Here is a 20150-nt window from a genome sequence, read left to right as displayed (position 1 = left end):
ATTATTTGGGTTTTTCCTGTCTGGGATTCATCATCTTCTTGAATTTGTAGGGTTTTGGCTTTTGCAAAATTGGGGCAATTTTCAGTAATAATCTTTTAGCCCCATACTCTTTTTTGTTCTTCTGGATCTCTAATGACATAAGCATTAGATCTTTTCATATAGTCCTACATGTCCTTGGAGCTCATTTTTTTTTTCAGTCCATTTTCTCTCTGTTGTTCAGATTGGGTAACTATAATTGCTCTGTCTTCAAGTTCACTGATTTTTTTCTTCTGTCCTCTCCATTTTACTGTTGAGTCCATCCAGTAAATTTTAAAATTTCAGTTATTGCATTTTCAGTTCTAAAAGTTCCATTTGTTTCTTCTTTATATCTTCTATTTCTTTTCAAGACTTTCTATTTCTTTGCTAAGATTGTCTCTCTTTTTCAGTTGTTTCAGTCATGTGCATAATTGCTTGTTGAAACATCTTCATCACAGCTGCTTTAAAATCCTTGTCAGATAATTCCAAGATCTGTTTCACCTCTGTGTTGGCATATGTTGATTGACTTTTCTCATTTAAGTTAAGGTTTTCCTGATTCTTGATAAGTATTTTTTTATTATTATATCTTAGACATTTTGGATAGTATGAGACTCTGGATCTTATTTAAATCTTCTGTTTAGTTGACCTTCTCAGACACCATGCCAGTTGGGGAGAGAGCACTGAGTCATTACTGCCAGGTGGAGGTGGAAGTCTAAGTTCTCCACTTGGCCTCTCTTGACACTTAGGGTGGGAAAAGTGGGAATGATGCCGTATTAATGCTGAGTGGGTGTGGAAGTTTAGGTCCTCACATGGCCTCCACTGACACTGCAAGGAGATGGGTCAGTGGTGAAGGTGCTGGACCTCCACAAGACCTTCTCTGACACCACCTGATGGGAAGGGGAAAAGGTGTGTCATTACTACCAGGTGAGGAGTGGCAGTCTAGGTCCCTAAGTGGCCTTCAGTGATACTCTGAGAGGGGGTTCTTATTAACACTGGGTGGTGGTAAACATCCTGGCTCTCCACAAAAATTTCCCTGATACTATCACAGCAGGGAAGAGAAGGGGAGCATTGTTACAGCTAGAAAAGGGTGGAAGCCTTTGCTAACAAGGGTGAGAAAAAGGATGGAGCCAGAATTTTATTCACAGTATTTAGCTGGAGTAAAGCAGTCCTTGTCTAAAAGGTTTCTGTGTTGCTAGTCTGCTCCTTTCCTAGTCTTTTAGCTAGAAAGAGCAGGCTCTTTGTTGGAACTACTGTTGTCTGTATCATTAGTGTTTTGGGGTTGTAGCTTCTCCAGCACCCAGTTTAGGATATCTAAGGCAAAAGGAAACCCAGGGAAATTACCATTATGTCATTACTCAGGTCCCAGGGTCCTCAGGTGGTCTGCCTTCTTCCTTCTAACTCTCAATCTTACCTTTGTTTTATATATAATTTCTATGCTTTTAGCTGTGCTTAGTAGGAGAAATTTTTTTTAAAAAGCATCTCTTCCATATTGTTTGAAATCGAAACTATTATTTTTATATCTTCCAGTGTATCTAAAATATTTCATAATAACTTTTAAAAAGATTAGATGATGCTGGTGAATCCTTGGGGCACAGCGACCCACTCTCGCACCCCTACTTTTCCAGAGAGCATTGCCTCCCTTCTCCGCTCAGCCTTGTACTCTCCTCCACATTCCCCCTCCCAGCCTCTCCCACCCACCCCAAGAAAAGAACTTTAACCAGCTCCTGTTGAAAACAGGGCTAGGTGGAATATAGGAGCCAATAGCAAATCGTGTTACATCCAAATGTGAGTTACGGGAAAGGGGATTATCAAAGGAGGTTTTGATATTTTTTAAAAAGGAAAGCATTAGAGGATTTTGATATTTAAAATATTTAACAATTAGTGCCATACTATGGGAAGGCTCTTGTTCCCATGAATCACCATGCACAGAGGATTCAGAGGAAAGACCATTTACCCATCCAAAGGGGTGCATTTCAGTGTTTTAACAACCAGCATAGTCTTGCTCACACAAATCAGCCGAATACCAGCCTCGTCTATAACTGCTCAATTTTTCTTCTGCAGATGGCAGGAAGTGAAATCACAAAGACAATGAAAATTGCTTATAAACCTTTCATAATCAGAGTCAAAAAAGGGTGAAATAAAAGAAATACCTGATACTCTTTATTCCTTCATATTGCTAAAGGAAGTTGAGGTATCATGTTGGTCAGAAGTTAAATGGAACTGTATAATTTTTTCATAATGAGAAGAACAAAAATATTTCAATCCTGTAAAGTATACACTAATGTTATAAACAGACACATTGAAATTTTAAGAGCACAATCGTCATTGGCTTTATCCCACAATCACTATGCATGTAGCAAGGCAGAGATCTTGGGAGATTTTGCCATCTGATATTTCAGAGCAGGAAGCAGCTAGAAAATTCATTCATACCTGTGGGAAAAACTGAAATTCCATTTATAAAAGCTAAGAAAAACTTACATTTTAAAAAAGATAGACACTATTCAGAGAATCACAAAAGAAACTGAGAGAATTAAGGCATACAGAACATTCTTTTGTAGGTAGTTGGTTGAGTGAGGAATAGCCAGGATCCACGGCCAGGTGAGACAAAGGGACTGGACATGATCAGAGCAAGTTTTCCATGTTAAGATCAAACGTCAGGTACGGGTCTACTTGCGGCCCTGAGGGATCGGAGGGAGGGTGGGTTTGGTGTTGGAACCTGGGCGACTGATGCCTGAGATTGTGTGTCTTCTGTGTTGGAGAGACCCTTTTTCACATGGAAATACCTGTTTATGTAGTCCTGTAAAACATTAAGAAAAAAAAGATACAGTATGTATAGTTACCCCTTGGTACACTAAACAAAGAAAATAAGCATTGCATGATGTAAGAACCAGAATAACTTTTAGAATTCATTCATAACAAACTATAAGAAATAAATGACACCCAAATAAGAAAAATAAGGGCTGAGGTTGAGAATATATCATGTGCGTGGCTGGACAAACCTTGGGCTGGGTAGACTTGCCCAATGACCAGAAGGTTGCTACAGCAAGCAATTCCTATGCTACTCTTCTACCCTGCTCATTCATACCCTCTGTAATAAAATGCCCTGCACAGTATTCCTTTTCAATTATATGTGAGTACACTTAGCACACACACACACACACACACACACACACACACACACACCTTGAAGTCCTTCCTAGAGAAACCTCATCTAATGCCCTTTAAGATTGGCTTGTTCACCCACGAGGAAAACACCAAGGATGAACCACAGAGCTAGGTTCCTCTGGGGACTGTGGAAGCAAGAGGAGTTTGGAAGATAGAGACTGAAGGCGGAAGCATAGTGGCCACAGAGGAAGCCGAATTCTCATTGGGGAGAAAGCAGTGTAGGAGGGATTGAGAGAGTGAGGCAGAGGATTCTACAGGAAGTGATCAAAATGGAGTGACCTATAATATAAGATCGGGAAGACGCAGCTTATTAAACAAGCCAGTGCAATCCAAAATGTTAAAGGCAAAATGGACCTTCTTAAGGTATATTTAGAGCAAGAATGGCATACTCCTTGAGAAGATGATATCCTGTTAACAGAGGACAGAAAAAGATAAAAGGGACTTCCCTCGTTGTCCAGTGGTTACGACTCCACGCTTCCACTGCAGGGGGCGTGGGTTCAATCCCTGGTTGGGGAACTAAGATCCCCACATGCGGTGCAGCCAAAAAAAAGAAAAAAGAAAAGGCTCCTCCTAATTTTCTACTTTTTTTTCACCATGGAGATATTTTTTTAAGCTGGAAAGAGTAACAAAAACATCTTAAGCAAATAAAGGCCCCGAAGAAGAAAGAAGACAGTAGAAGAGCAGGCCTCCCTTCTACATCAGTTCCCTTGTCCACACCCAGGTAAGCTACCTCCCAGGGTGCTGAAATAACTGACAGAAGTAATTTTAGAGTGTCTGGTCTTTGAGAATTCATTGCAATGAGAAAAGTACTGGAGGCAAATAATATTGCCATTTAAAAAATGGAAATAAAGGTCTACAAACCAGCACACCTGACTTTAAACCTCAGCAAATTCCAGTTTATTAAAGAAATGGTTTGTGCATTCAGAAAGAACTGTAGTGAGTGATAAGTGTTGGAAGGGATTTGCAAAGAAAAATTATTTCAAATTAACTTAATTTCCTTTTTACTTAGGCAGGGGTCAACAACCTATATAGCCCATAGGCCAAATCTGGTCGGCAGCCCATTTTAGTAAATAAAGTTTAATGGAAACCAGCCCATGCCCATTCATTTACATATTGTCTATGGCTGTTCTCACACCGCAATGGTAGGGTTGAGTAGTTGCAAAAAAGTCTATGTTGTCCACAAAGCCAAAAGCATTTACTGTCTGGTTCTTTACAGAAAGCTTGCTGACCTCAGAGTTAGAAAATACGACTGATATAACGCAAGGCACGCATCGCGGTTTCTCGTGTGAATGCACTAGAGAGATGTGAGTAAGCGTCACAAAGCAGGTAGACTCTCCCTGGAAGTCAGTGTCCAGAGACTTGTCACAGGATGTTTCTCTTGGCCAAGTCCTGGGTCCCAGTGTTGACAGCAACAATGACAAAGGCATAGGTGGCATGTTTGCTGGCTGAATAGAAATCTATAAAGTAGTAAATATGGAAGATGCAAGACCCCAAATGATCTAATCAAGTTGGAATGTGGGGCTGAAACCAAAAGGATAAAAAGCTGAAGACAAAAGTTGCATTTATGTAAAAAAAAAAATTAACAGCACATATACTGGATGATATATACTGGATGATATAAACTTGGTTTGGCAGTTCGTGTGAAAAAAAAAATATGAGGGTTTAACTGACCCAGAGGCAGTAGCGTGATGTGATTTCTGAGAAAATCACCACAGAAAGATGTTGGCAAGATGGCAGGTTAGGAAGCTCCAGGCCCTTGTTCTCCCAGGGAAACATTAAAAGAAAAACTAGAGACTAGCTAAAATAACTTTATAGGAGCTCTGGAAATCAGTCAATGATCTACAGCAACCAAGTGAACGCCCAACCATGAAAAGACCACATTAGCAAGGGTAAGAAATCTCATGAAGTTTTTACTCACCTTTGCCCCTACCCCTCCCAAGGGGTTGAAGTACAGTTTGGGGGAAGAGAGGCCTGGCTCCCAGTTCCCTCCTGAGAGCCCATCTAGGGGCAGCCTGATTGGCCTCTGTGTCACCTAACTCATAGCCCAGATGGCTAGAGGTGGCACAGCTGGGATCTCAGGCTACAGGAAGCCATAGGAAGCAGTGGGCAGGGCTCCTGAAAAACCCTGAGGGGGCACAGACCTAAAGAAGCCTGGGACAAGAGATTCTTACTTGAGGAACACCATAGAACAGCTAAGGCCCCAAGAAAAAGCAGGAGGAAGATGCTTAGGGAAATTAATACATTCATTTAAAAGCATCTGTGTATACTGGGGAACTGGAGAAAAGCACACACAGAGGTCAGGGAAAGGGCATGCCCGGAAAGGGACTGAAAAGACCTTGAGCCTTCACACTGGACTGATCCTGGGCTCAGAACACGCCCCGCCAATCAGTGAAGGGCGTCCCCTGCATGGAGCCGGTCTACGTCCTGGGAGCGGTAGTTGCTTTTTCAAATGCCCTATTTTCGACACGAGATCACAATGCATATAAAGAAACAGGAAAACTTGGCCCATTCACATGAAATAAATCTCCAGAAACCATCCCAGCAGAAAACAACCACAACCTTTTTTATGTGTATAAAAATTTACAATCATAATACCTAGCAGATATCTAGCATTTTACTTCTTACTTACACCATACCTCATCTTGCTGGTCCTGTATTATTATATTATGTATTACATTATAATATATATATATATTACAGTAATATAGGATATTACTATATTATTGTGGGACGGATATTATTATTCCTAAGGCTCAGACATTAATTGATTTGCCCAACACTGTACAGCCAGACAATATTAGAAATGGAACCAAAACCCAGGTCTTCTGATTCCTAATGCAATGTTCTTTCCACAGCTCTGCCCCATGGGTAACAGCCCCCCTTTGCTCTGGCCAGACTATGTTTGGAATGTAGTTTTCAACTCTAAGTATCCCATTTATAAGTAAGGATACAGGCAGAGGAGAGAAAATGAGATGGGAAAGGTCTGGGAACACGACCTGTGGGAAGCCAGAACCATGATGAGCTTTGGGGACATGTCTGTTCCAGGGCTCCTGGGTTCCCTCAGGCTCTGAAGTGGCAGCTCACAGCCTTTAAAAGAGTTCCCAGAACACTTCACATATCCTGTGAGATGACATAGTATGTCTGCTTGAGAATTTGGGATTACATCCTGGAACTTGAGTCTTGGGACTTGTAAAAATTAATAAACAGAAACCTCTATGAAATGGAGTTGGGAGACCAGAAGGGGGAGCTCTCCCGCCCTGCGACCATAGCAGAGCCCAAAAGGAAGAAGTCTCCTCTTCTTTCCTGGCAAGGACTCAGTCAATGAAAAGCCATGGACTCTTGGTTTACTAAAGCTCTCCCAGTTCCCTTTCCCTCTCTATAAAAAGCTTTCTCCTTCCTTTGCCCTGTGGGGCCTTGCATGTGGCTCACTGTGGTTGTAGACCCCGAATTGCAATTCTCTGCTTGATCCCTAATAAACCCATCTTGGCTGGAGAAATACCTGGCAGTCTGTTTATTTCAGGCCAACAGATTCTAATTTATTGCTTCTGTCCTCCCTTATGAGTAAAATGCTGGAAAATACCCTATCTCGGTCAGCTGTCCTGAATACAGCTACACCTGAAGAGGGAGTCCACCTCTGAAATGGTTAGAAGGTGCCTGATTCAGGACCTTCCTTCTGGAGATGCCACCTACTGTGTCCTCTTGTCCCTGGCGACCTAACACGTCTGTACTCTCTTTCTGGCTCCCGTGATCACCTGAGTAAGCAGGGGATCTTCAAGTCTTCTTCCGGTCTCAGGCAGACCACCCCACCCCAACTCAGGCTACTAATGGTGGCTCCTCCTAGCCTCCAGGTTCTAGAGAATTCCCCCCAATTTATTCATTCCTCTATCAGTTGCTCACAGAGCCCCATAATGGGTTACTCTCTCCCTTTTCCATTTTCACCTCTAGCCCTTCAGTCTCCCCACACTGTTTAAGGTCTTTACTCAATGTTCTTTATGAACATTGCCAGAGACAAAAATGCGATGGCCATCCTGTCTGTGCCAGGAGACATGCATTCACAAGTCTGTTGGGGAGCAAGGTGTAAAAAGGAGGTGAAGAGGAGGGGCTGGCCTGATCCTTCAAACACAAAACTGTCAGGATTCTGCCAGACCCCCAGAGCAGGAGACTGGTCAGTGATATGAAAACTTCCCTGCGTTTCTTTGCCTTCACTGAATGCAGCCCAAGTTGCTAAAACCTCCTTTCAAGAGCATGGGCCCCTCATCCCAGAACATCCCTGCAGGCAGTGTGGCCAGATGGGCAGAGCAGCAGCGTCCACTCTAAGTAGCTAAGTAATCTTGGGCACATTCCTGATCTTTTTAAACTTTGTTTCTCATCTATTACAATGGGGGATAAATAACCCATCCTACCTCAAAGGAGAGATTCTCACTCTAAACACTCAATTAATTAAAAAAAATCAGAAACAGAGAGACAGTGGGAAATAATTATAATATTAATATTTATATGAGAACCATATGTAAATGACTCATACCTTTTAGGGGTTGATCCTCAATATCGCCTATTGTTGATTCTGGGTGTGAATAAATTCTGTCTTCTGGAGGATGAAAAGGCAAGTCTTTTGACCATGGACAAGACTCAAATAATGCAGAGTATTTCATGAAATCACTGGAATCCATGCCACTGAAAAATGAAAAATGAATATATCTTTGAGATGTAATACCATTAATGGCCATATGAGCATTGGGTTATCTTTGTCAAATCATTCAGTAGTTTCCAAACATATCTCTGTTGAGCTAAAGTTTTCAATGATACATAGGTACCAAGACCTATTAGCAGCTGATATGTTAAGTACTGTATATATTAGCATAAGCTTCTCATCCATTATACAAAACATCACCGAATATTTTCTAAGAGCAAGGCATCCTGAGAGGTGCTGGAGTCTATAAAACAAGATGAGTCAGGCACGGATCCTAATTCCTAGGACTTCAGAATCCAGTGCAATTTATATAGGGCAGTCCCTGCTATTTCAAGGACAGAGAAAAATGAAAGCGTGTTAGAGAGCCTGATCTGGACCACACATCGGGCATACCTAAGGCTAGTTTTTTGTCCCCCTTTTTAGGACAAGGTTGGGGTGTGACCTGGGTGCCTGAAGTGAAGTCTCTGCGTCTGGGCCAGTGGGCTTCCTACCAGTAGGCTGCCCTCCTTTGGGCTCCACCTGCTTCCTGGCTTCCTCTGGGGGAAGCAGCTCCACTGAGGCGGAGCTCATCCTGCAGAAGGGAGCACTGTGAACAGCTGAGCTTTGTTCATGGCAAGATTAAACATTATTTCTTGTATTTATTAATTAGCTTTTGTGAACTATTTACCTCTTTTCTTCATTTCTCTTTTGAGGATCTGAATGTTTTCCATATCAATTTATGTGAATATATATGTTATATATATTATATATGGAATTGAATATATTATATATTGAATCACATATTATAAGTTGAATATATAACTATAACATATATGAATATTATATTCAATATATTATATATGTTAGTTGTTACATATACTATATATCATATATAGTATATTATATAAGTTATTCATATATATTTTATATAGCTTCCTGTTTCCCTTTTTAATTTGTTTTGGACCTAGAGCAACTTAAAATGTTTATATAATCAAAATATATTCATCTTTTCTTCTGCGATTTTACTCATTTCTTTAAAAACATTTCATTAACACTTTAATCAGCCTACTAAATATATATAGTTAGAATTAAGTCATATAGAAGGGCTTAAAATAGAAAGTAACAGTGACCCCAATTTCATTCTCCTGAGAGCCAACCATTCTTAACTGTTTTTAGATATTCTGACAATAACCTTTTTATTTCTAAATAACATGTCACTGACTTTTATTGACTTGCCAGTTTTAAACATATCTTTGATAGAGATTTCTGCTATGATCAGAAAGGATTTAGCTCACTTAATAACCTCCCCCCATTTTTCTCCCCACAAACAGTTCTATCACTATTTTCAGTTCCTCCATTGGTCAGATCTACATCTTCATGTATCATATTTAAAAATCCCCATTTCTTGTTCCATCAACAGCAGATGATATATACTCACTTGCCATCTCCACCTCCTAAACTTTGTCATTGGAAATTTTTACTGTCAAAATTGATTGTATTAAGTTTTGTATTCATAGTTATGTCTTTTCATAATTTAGCTAAAGGTTGATTTAGAATGTTGAAAATCAATAGATAATTGTTTACTGCAAAGCCTAGTAGTTGGCTATGATTATGCTTTCTTCTCTGTATCTCCAACGTAATGATTCCCATCTCAGCAAAGTAGTACGAGTCTAGGATCAAGTTCAAGTTGACCTCCACTTGTTCACATTCCACATTTAACTTCAGTTACAGCCTAGCAGTAGCAAAGGCTGATCCAAATTGGGTCTACTCAAGATAAAGCCTGTCATTTAAGTGAGGGTGTCCACATCTTATCAGGATGATGTTATGACTACCAGACATGTAAAGGGTAGAAGCAAGTCTCAAGGAGGTGTTCTCAGGAGCTCTATCACTGGAAACACAGTCCAATTAGCTCTCTGGGCCTGTCCTTGACCCAGGATGAAATACAGTGGGTGGTGTAGGCATACTAAGGGGACACGTCCAATGTGTCTGAATGGCAAGCAGAGGCTGCAGCTCTTGGGCGGTAGTTCATGGCTGGAATCCAGAACCAGCGCTCCTGGAAAGCTTCCATATTGCTGAGCATGGACATGGGCTGCTCGCTGGACCTAAGCTTCCTATCAACTACAGCCAGGGCCAGATGGCACCAACATTCCCAGGCAGACATACTCCAGGATGGGGCAGTCTCCTTGTGCCTATGGGCTCTGCTTAGAAGTTTTGACTACTGGTTATCAACTAGAGAAATCTAATGGCTTGCTTGAAGGCAGGGGTACCTCTTACTAGATTGGACAGAGTTCTTGGGTCTGTCTTCCTGTTACTGGACAACAGTTTTTGGACCCCCTCAGAGAATGCTAGCCCCCTTCAGGCAGAACACCCATGCTCCTAGAAGACTTTGTTTCCCAATTTCTTGCTTCCACGTAAGGTAAGTGAGCGTGTCCAAGAAGCGCTTCCTAGAGAAGTATATAAACTGAGACCAGTACCACCAACATCTGGATTTTCCAGTCACTGAATAACTCTTTCCTCTACCCTTGCAGTGGAAAAGGGCCATGATTAACCCATGCTTGGGGTCTTCTCTCTAGAAGTATGACTAGACTGAGTCTTTTCCCCCTGAACACAGCCTTAGATGCATTTAGGTTTTACGGGTTACATCTTTTATTCCAAACTATAGAAGTATAAAGATGTTCTTCCTTCTTTTAGTAAAAAACAATAATCCATAGATTTTATGGCCAGATCTCTAAAGTGATATCAATAGAGTATGCTGGAGGGAACTTAGAAAGAAAATGGCACCAAAAATTTCACTGGGTTTTTAATATATATTTTATTTGCCTGCTAGGGTTGCCGTAACAAAGTACCGAGGACTGAATGGTTGAAAGTCATTGTCTCACAATTCTGGAGTCTAAAAGCCCAAGATCAATGTCAGCAGGGTTGGTTCCTTCTGAGGCTCTGAGGGAGATTCTGTTCCAGGTCTCTCTACTAGCTTCTCATGTTTTGCTGGCAATCTTTGACCATCCTTGACTTCTGCATCACCCAAGCTCCCTTGCTGTGTGTGTGTGTGTATATGTGGACACCAATTATATTGGATTAAAGGCTCACCCTTCCCAAGTCTGACCTCATCTTAACTAAATGCATCTGTAATGACCCTACTTCCAAATAAGGTCACACACTAAGGTACTAGGATTAGGACTCCAATATGTACATTTGCGGGGAGTTGAATTATGTACACAATTCAACCCAAAATACATATGTTTTGGTCTCTTATTTTTGGAAAAGAATACCTCTTCATTTAAAACACACACCAAAAAAAGTATCACAGAGCAAGTTCTGCCTTTCAAACAATTACTTTTCTTTTGTATCAAAGGAAGTATTAAGAGTAAATGAAAATGCTTTGAAAGTCAGGAGTCAAAAAGTGGCTGGGTTGAAAGGCACATGTGTTACCATGAGGGAAGGGTCAGACTTGAGTGAACGTCTGACCCACCCTTTTCACTGTGGGAACAGATGATAAATAAGCCCACTGCAGCCTAGTAGGCATTTTTTAATTTTTTTTTTTTTAATTCTGCTATGGACTGAATGTTTGTGTCCCTACTCCACCCTGCCCAAATTTATATATTGGAATCCTAACCCCCAATGTGATGGTTGGTATAAGGAGGTGAGACCTTTGAGAGGTAATTAGGTCAGGAGGTGAAGCCATCATGAATGTGATTAGTGCCCTTATAAGAAAAGACGAAAGACAGCTTGCTTCCTCCCTCTGTTTTCCACCATGTGGGGACATAGCAAGAAGCCAGCCATCTGCAAACCAGGAAGAGGACCCTCGTCAGAACCCGGCCACGCTGGCCCCCTGATCTCAGACTTCTCAGCCTCCAGAAGTGTGAGAAAGAACTGTCTGCTGGTTAAGCCACTCAGCCTACAGTAATTTGTTATAACAGCCTAAACTAAGATATTCTTTCTCTCACTATACTCCTATCAAGCTACCTAACTGTACTAAAAATCCAGAGTGTGAATAAATCCTTAGAGATCTACAGTTTCAACACTGTCATTATAATTCGTTAACTAACTATAATCTAGAGTCTCTAGTATCCAGTGAGATGTGCAGACTTGGGTGGCCATTTAGTGGGTCCTGTTGTTTTTCATCATCAAATTTATGAAAGGAAACCCAAAGTGTCACAATAATAAAACTCAGAAATAAAGGAAAGCATTAGTTCTTTTTTAAATTGACATTCTCATTATGACGTACATCACCCTCATAAAACATCTCTTTGCTGTGGCAGACTTTTAAAATTACATTTTATATTAATACTTCAAAAATTATAAAATGCTCATTGTTGAAAATATCGGGAAGAACAAAGAAAATAAAAATTGGCCACAATCCCACCACTAGAAGATAATAACTGATACTATTTTAGTATATATCTTTTTAGTGTTTTTTTTCTATACATACACATGAATATTTTTAAACCTATATTATGTTGGATATACATGTGCACCTGACTTTTAACACACCATTTATATTATAAGCACTGATCTGTATTTAACTCTTTATAATTTATCTAAAATTTGTTTTAACATATAGAGTGATGTAAGAAACTTAATTGTATCTATAGGACCAATTTTTCCCATTTACTGAATATTTCATCAAATTCTCATGGATTTTTAATAATTTTTTAGGATATAAAAGTAAAACATATATATCCTGTGCAGACGATTTAGAAGTTACAGAAAAAAAGATAAAGAAGAAAATAAAAATAACTGATAAATCTAGAGGAAGACCCACTGCTAATGTTTTAGTGTGCTTGCTTCCAGTCACTTCTTGTCTATTTTGTTGCCATGCATTCAGAGAGACCAAACCCATGGACCCCTTCTAAAGAGTTCTTTACTTGATTCTCTGTCACTGCTCTGGCCACAAATGATAAGGGCAACAAATCTATAGACCAGCCTGTTACCTATGAGGGCTCTGGCTAGAGATTCTACTCAAGAGTGGCACCCGCAGTAGATAGTGATTGCCTCAACCAGCCAGATCTTTGCTTGGGAAGTGTGGATTCAAGACCTACAGAGACATAGTCAATGGTAGTGGCAGGCACAGCTGAAGTAGAAATGGAATGTAATAGAATACCCACAAAAGCCAAGCACTAAAATCAGTGGTGAAGGGTCTGATCTGGTCTATAAGGGGTTTAAATATCAAAAAGGGAGTTATTGAAAAGCTATTTGGTAGTTTATAGATTTAATGGAAAACTAGAGAACCAGGTTTTTAAACCTGGCAAGAGCAAAGGTAAGCTAGGTGCCAAGAACACAGCCAAGTTGCAATATAGGAAGAGACTGGTAGACACCATTGCTTGCGCTCCACAATGGATTCTTGATTCTTCCACCACTGGTGATTTGAATGATCTCTAACTGCCCCTGCATCAGCGTGTCACTCCCTCAAGTTTCAAAGTCCCAAAGAGAAGCTTCTTAGGTTCCAGTGAACCTAGGTTATAAGCCTGTGCCCTCCTCCCTAGAGGGCCAGGATCTATTCTATTCAAATTCCATGGTGGGAGTTGGGGCCCTGCTTCCCAGCTTTAGGAATTCCCTGAAGTCTAAGGATGAGTGCCACCATTTTAACTAACCAGCAGAAAATACCTTATACTATCCAATAAAACTCAACTCACCTCTTTTCAGAAGGTCCAAAGGGAGTTTTAAAGTAATCTCCATAAAGCTCAAAACTTTTCTTTAGTTCTAAAGCTGTAAAATAACGTAGACTGTTGATGATGGGTGCTGGTACTAGACCCCTGAAATTGGAAATTTAAAAAAAATCCACAGAATTTTGTAATAATACCAAGCATACACACATGTAATACCTAAATACTGACCTTTACACGTCCCAAGTAAATGCATACGCCAATAAAAGCTATTTCGAATAATGTAATATATACACTCATAAGCATTCACGTCAGAGCTTGTCTTAGACACTGGCATTATTACATTCTAATTTGTAGATTAAGCAAATTTGTATTTTTCTGAATATTCCTTATCAATTAAGACATTAATATAGGCAGATTTTCTTCCTACTGATTAGTACATATTCAATTGTAAACCCTCATTCATTTGTTCTGTGAAGTCCAGCAATATATCAACTGCTATAAAAACTGAAATAGATATTTTCCAGTTTTGTTTATAATCTAATGCATTGAAATAATACCAGAATAAAATATTTATACAAATTCTAATATTGTACTTTCAACTGAACTCTAGCATAAAATATCTATTTTTCATCTATACTAGCCTGTTTCCCCAGAGTGACTTGAAAGAATCATTAACTATTTTTAGTGAATAAATCCTACTGCTATTCACTCTAGACTTGCTAAATAGAGTTGCTATGTGCAAAGTAGCCCGACTGCATATAAATGCATGAAAATTCAAAGCATCCTTCTGCCCTAGTATAACCCATTTGGAGCTCAGATTTAAAACAGCTTAGTGTCCACAGTGTTTCAATAGGCATGGCTGCTCTGCTGGTGAGAGTCGCACAGGCCCCAGCTTTAGCTGCCCTGGGGGACAGTACCCATCTCCTGGCCACCACCCTCCCATCCCCCCAGTAGAACTTTGTATATTCCACACAGCCTGCCTTTTGAATCAGACTATCCAAAGATAGCTTACCAATGTGGAGAAAATTAATCACACTTTTTTTGCTATATAGCAGACAAAGACAAAACTTAATTTATATTGGTTAAAGATTTTTAACAGAGAGCTTAATATTGCAGACAATAAAGAGAAGTGAAATTGAAAAACATTTTTAAATGGCTTTTTTATTCTGCTTCCTCGACTCACCGCACTTTAAAAAGCTCTTTAAAACACTATAATTAAGGTCTTGTCAGTGCTCTTAGTGACTTTCTGAAAACAGGGATTTCACTTTATTACTCAAATTTTCCAAAAGGTCACACAGAAAAGAGAATTCAGAATACTGAAGCCTATAACATTCATGAGAAAATAAAACACAAACATTTCATAAACATCGTGGTTATTCATTTTGAGTAAATCTTAAAGTCTAAATGTGCCTCTTCACATGTAATAATTAATAGTACAATAATTATTATAGCCACTAATATCTATGAAGCCTCTACTATGCATCAGGAACTAAGTGAAACATTGCATATTAAGGACTAAGAATTCATGGCTTAATAAAGATAAAATGGTCCCCATCCTGATGGAATTTACAGTTTAATGTGGAAAGGAGACATTAAACAAATGATCCCACAAATCATTAACGACTATTTTTTGAGATTCATGAAGGACAAGTATAGGATATTCAACAGGATATAATTAACCTTCCATCATCAAAGCCTTGGCGAAGGCTGATACTTATATTCAAACACCACCAGAAATATCATTCTTTGCAGTCTTCAAAGACTGCAAAAAATCATCAGTTTCTAGTAGCTGTGAGTATATTGTGCTTTTAAAAATATATATAAATGAAAGGGAAATACAACTTCTAGAACTAGGTTTACTATTGAACCACTGGGTCCATTTTAGTACAAAGGTCCCTGTTTGTGTTGATGATTTAAGATTCATTTGGTATATTTGGATACTAAAAAATCAATCTAAAGATGCCCAGGTGTAAATAAATGTGATAAATCACTACCTTTGAAACAGGAATGTGTGATGAGGAGGTGTCTTTCCCATTAGGGCCTGCCGGGCTGTCTCATACTGTCTCGCCATAGACTCTCTTTCCTAGGCAAGAAATATGATTTAAAATTATATTGATGTTAAAAATATGTCAGATGATTAAAATAGCTATAATCATTGTCTTCTTTCTAGAGACTGCCAAATGTGTGGAAAGAAAAAGGGAAAAAACATAGGCCTAAAAAACAATATTTGTTCAGTGGAAAGAAAGAAAACTTTATAAATAAAATAGAAATATTTTTATGAAGACTAAAATTTAATACATAAACTTTATCTGACATTTAAATAATAATGAGGCAACTTTTTATTAAGATATCATGTTTATATATATTTTTTTATCTTTATAATGAGATTATCTCTCAAGGATACAGACTATTATTGTCTTTTTAGTTTTACCAGATCTTAGCACACCTAGTAACTAACTGATTGAATATATCCAACGATGTTAAGTACGATCCTGAAATAGGACAGATTGGGAGGTCTTCCTCCCGTGTTTCACCAACACCCCATCACCATCACTAAATACTTGGTGAGCATTTGATTATGGGGATACAAAGATACAAAAAACATAGTCTTGGGACTTCCCTGGTGGTCCAGTGGTACAGAATCCGCCTTCCAATGCAGGGGACGCGGGTTTGATCCCCGGCCAGGGAACTAAGATCCCACATGCCACAGGGCAACTAAGCCCATGGGCCATGACTAGAGAGCCCTCATACCACAACTACTGAGCCTGTGTGCCTCAACAAGAGAGCCCACGTGCCACAACTACAGGGCCCACATGCTCTGGAGCCCGCACGCCACAACTAGAGACAGAAAACCCACACGCCACAACTAGAGAGAAGCCTGTGCACCACAACAAAAAATCCTGCATGCTGCAACTAAGACCTGATGCAGCCAAAAAAAAAAAAAAAGAGAGAGAAAAGAAAGAAAAGAAAAAAAAAAAACCACATAGTCTCTGCATTCAAAAGGTTTATAATCTGGTGTCAAAAGGCAACTGAAAAGAGGAAAAAACCAAAGATAGCACATATTGTTTTATAACTATACATGCTGTTGAGAAATTCTAGGTCAAGCTTTTGAAATTGTTCCTTAGACACATGACATGAGAGCTAACATGCAGACTCATTGACCACAGCCTCTCAGGTGGATATTTGATTGCCAAGACCACTTTACTGTTCCCCTGACCATTATCTCTGTGGTTCTGTGTAAGCATAATGAGGAGAAAATGTCTGCTGGGTAGGAGGGAGGGGATTTATAATGGGATAAGAAAGGAAGAAACAAACTCTACTTACATTTTACCACTTAAAAACTGTATTTTAAATAGCTCCATAAATACATCTAAATTGTCTCATATTACTATAAAAGTACTACATATCAACTAAATCCACTGTCTTATTCTCATGTTGATTTGTTATTATTTTTCCCCCAAATCACTCTATACTAGTATATACACTTTGTATTGTGATTTTACTTTATACCATCCTTATTTTTTTCCTATATTGATCCTTGATCTAAATTATATCATGACTGGGAAGATGACAGTGGTAGTGGAAGCATAGTTTTTGGACCTTCCAGAATTTCCACATAAACACAGACATAGCAACTAAATAGCAAAATGAAAACATATCAAACCTTTACAAGAAAACTAGGTGACAAGCTCCCCTCAAACCCCCCAATACAGGTGACAATAACCACAACACCTGCATGGTATCAGTGTCTATGTAAGAGGAAGCCAAAGAAAGCAACAGGGTGACTTAAAGACCTGAGAACAGGAGAGCCCCAAGATAGCTAAGTATTCACTAGGAAGCATAGCAGGACAATTTGGAAACCACGGCTGAAACATAGGAGGGGTTGTTTCCATTCTAATAGTAGGTAAGAATAAGGGGTCCACAGTAAGATCTGCAGGAGCTGGATCAACTGTGAATTCTTGAAACTAATCCACTAGGGCTCCCTTCTAAGACACGGTTTTACACTAAAAAAAAAGCTGATGGGGGTGGAATAAAAATTAATTGGGAAAGAGCAAACAGAGACATAGGAAAGAGGAAATCTAGACCAAAGCGGGAGAGAGGAACAGAGCCAGGAAATCTCAGGAAGGAAACTGCCATATACCTTGACACTATTTGAAAAAACCACCTTCCTTCTAAATATTTGAGAAAATGAATTTCACATAAAAATGAGAAATTTTCCAGTCAAATCCAATGCAAAGTTATTATAAGAAATAAGAGGAAAAGGAGAATAACATCTCTGTACACAATGAAGGGGAAACAGATAAAATCTTTAATCTACTGTTTCAAAATAAACTAAAAGACATTAAGAAAATGACACAAAACACTAAGGGACAAATAAATTACAATTTTACAAACTCACAAATGAGGTGCTGGAACTCAGGAAAGAATTAGAATATGCGGGAAAAAGTCGCTTAGGAAATGAAAACTAAACTAGAAGAAATACAGGAGTGAATAAACACAACAAATAATGACTTAAGAGAAATAGAAAATGAAGGAAAAACTTTAACCTCAAAAAGAAATGAAGAAAGAGGTAAAAAGATTCAAGAGAAAATGACAAATATTTAAGATAGACAAAGAAGATCCAACATATCAACAATAAGAGATCTTGATAAAGTAAACCAAAACAAAGAAACAGGATAGATGATAAAAACTACAATTCAAGTGTAAAGTGTAACAGACTGTTATCAACAGGCAAGAATGCAGGAAATATTTTTCCCACAGCCCTTTCTGTATCTAGCAGAGAATAAGCTTAGGCAATAAAACAACTAGAGAGACACTGACCTGAGGTCTAATGATGAGTATTAAGTATGAAGGTATTTGATAACTAAGACAAAATGAGAGTTAAAAGGGAGAGAGGATATGAGGGCATGCTCTGATAGTATAGCTGTAACATAATCACAAACAATGGCGGGAGGAACATTTGTAAAAAAACTTTTATAAACTGTTTTCAGTTTTTATAATGGGTGCTGGTAGTATTTAGTATTGTTATTCTGAGACTCTTCTGTGTGTAATGTGGTTAAAAGAAACGAGAAATTTAGTAAGATACTATAATTCTATCATCGCCTCTATCTTTGAGAAGCAGGACTCTCAGTGTGGAGAAAAGAAAAAATATGTAACAGAGAAGGCGTTAAGTAAAAATCCTGAAGTCTTGAATCCAAACTGGAAATATTAACTTGAACTCATGAAATATTTTATCTATCCACAGAATAGGCCTAGAAACAATGGCCACCCCAAGAGCAATGAGCATTCCTAGCAACCATGATGTGTTCTTTCTTGTACAACCATCTCCCACTTGAAGAAACCAAGACTTCTTGGACAAAAGACTGATTCCAGGTCTAGGACAGGTAATGAACAAAAGAGCATAGAATATCTTGTCATACCAACCAGCAAGATGGGTCATGTTAAAAGGACACAGGTGTCAACCTGCAGAAGCTCCAGCTGGCCAAAGGTAGAATAATTTGAGTTTTGATAAGGATAAGAAATGCAGTGGGTGGATAGCCTTCAATATGCACAAATCAAAATCATAATGATTAAAAATGATATTTAAAAATTAGTTGGTCACCTTCAGAGAATAACAGGAAACCAATTCATTATCTTGAAAAAGGCACTTGGACTGCTGATCCTACATGAACTGTACCACTTGGTAACTAGGTGGCAGATAAGAGAAGTATCTCTTTATAGTGTTATTCCAGCTAATAAATATAGTGTTGAACACCATGCCCTGAAAAATGTACTGAGGAAAAGAAAGCACTTTTCTTTTGGAGTCGAAATAGACACTTCTAAGCTGTGTAATCTTAGACAAGCTCCCTGAGCTGACCTGCCTCACAGCAGTGAAAGAAAATAGTGCTTAGTAGACGTAGGGCCCAATATTTTGTCATTACAGGTCCACTTTCTCACTGGACTTCATATCTTTGGATGCTTTTTGGATTGCATTGGCCTTATCTGCCACACACATACATTCACTAAATTGGCTTTGAATGAATTGGTCATTCAGCAATTTGTTTTCTAGAAAATTGGCTTTCAGTAACTTGGCCTGCCTCAGGAGTAAGGCTGTCCCCTAAGGAGATCGGAGGAGCTGGTTGGAGAAACTGATACAATTGAAGTTCTGAAAATAAAGCTTCTCCTAGAAGGCAAAGATCTACTCACGATACTTCCACAGCAAAAAATCTTCACACAAACACACAAATATACACTTACCCAACAAGTTATGACATGTGGCTATGTGACTACCCAGGAATAAGGCTGGTTTTCAGAAGACACACACAAAAACAGCTCCGTTATTTTGTAATCACACCTTGACATGCACGTAGTGACAAACCACACACAAGGAAAGGGTACAATATTAGAATAGAGGGGGTAAACTGAAAGACCTCACATACGCAGTGAGTTTAAGGTAGGTTCCAGGAAGAATGCAGTGTTCAACATAAGTGGAAAGGGTGCTTTTGAAAGAAACAGGACCAAAAAAGCATTGACAATGGGAATTCCTATTTAGTCCATCACTGTCAACTGGCTCTCTTGACAGTTTCTACAGGTAAATATGAACACATTAAATCTACAGTTAAGACCCCAAAAAAGCACAAACATTTCTTTTTTTTTTTTTGTGGAAAATTTATGATATAGGTTTTTGACAGAGATAGTTGCAATTACTTTCCTCA

At 39.0% G+C, this 20150-nt stretch overlaps 1 protein-coding gene across 7 annotated transcripts in view; it reads right to left on the bottom strand.

The window, feature by feature from the left end:
* Positions 1-2162: 2162 nt before the first annotated feature.
* LRGUK (leucine rich repeats and guanylate kinase domain containing) overlaps positions 2163-20150 on the bottom strand; it is a 131418-nt gene continuing 113430 nt past the window's right edge. For 3 of the 7 annotated variants that reach the window (XM_082399145.1, XM_082399146.1, XM_082399147.1), the window contains 4 exons: positions 15450-15538; positions 13483-13602; positions 7706-7854; positions 2163-2812 (listed from right to left, as the gene is read on the bottom strand). In XM_082399145.1, coding sequence (XP_082255271.1) covers positions 2682-2812; positions 7706-7854; positions 13483-13602; positions 15450-15538 — 489 coding nt within the window. In that variant the 3' untranslated portion in view covers positions 2163-2681. Of the gene's footprint in view, positions 2813-7705; positions 7855-13482; positions 15539-20150 lie in introns of those variants that run through there. The other 4 variants (XR_014246711.1, XR_014246712.1, XM_082399148.1 and 1 more) reach the window with 4 other exon arrangements.

The sequence above is a fragment of the Balaenoptera borealis genome (genome assembly GCF_965194805.1).
Source record: "Balaenoptera borealis genome assembly, chromosome: 7".
Taxonomy (NCBI): Eukaryota; Metazoa; Chordata; class Mammalia; order Artiodactyla; family Balaenopteridae; genus Balaenoptera; species Balaenoptera borealis.
The sequence above is the reverse complement of the archived record's forward strand: the minus strand, read 5'-3'. Positions and strand labels throughout refer to the sequence as shown.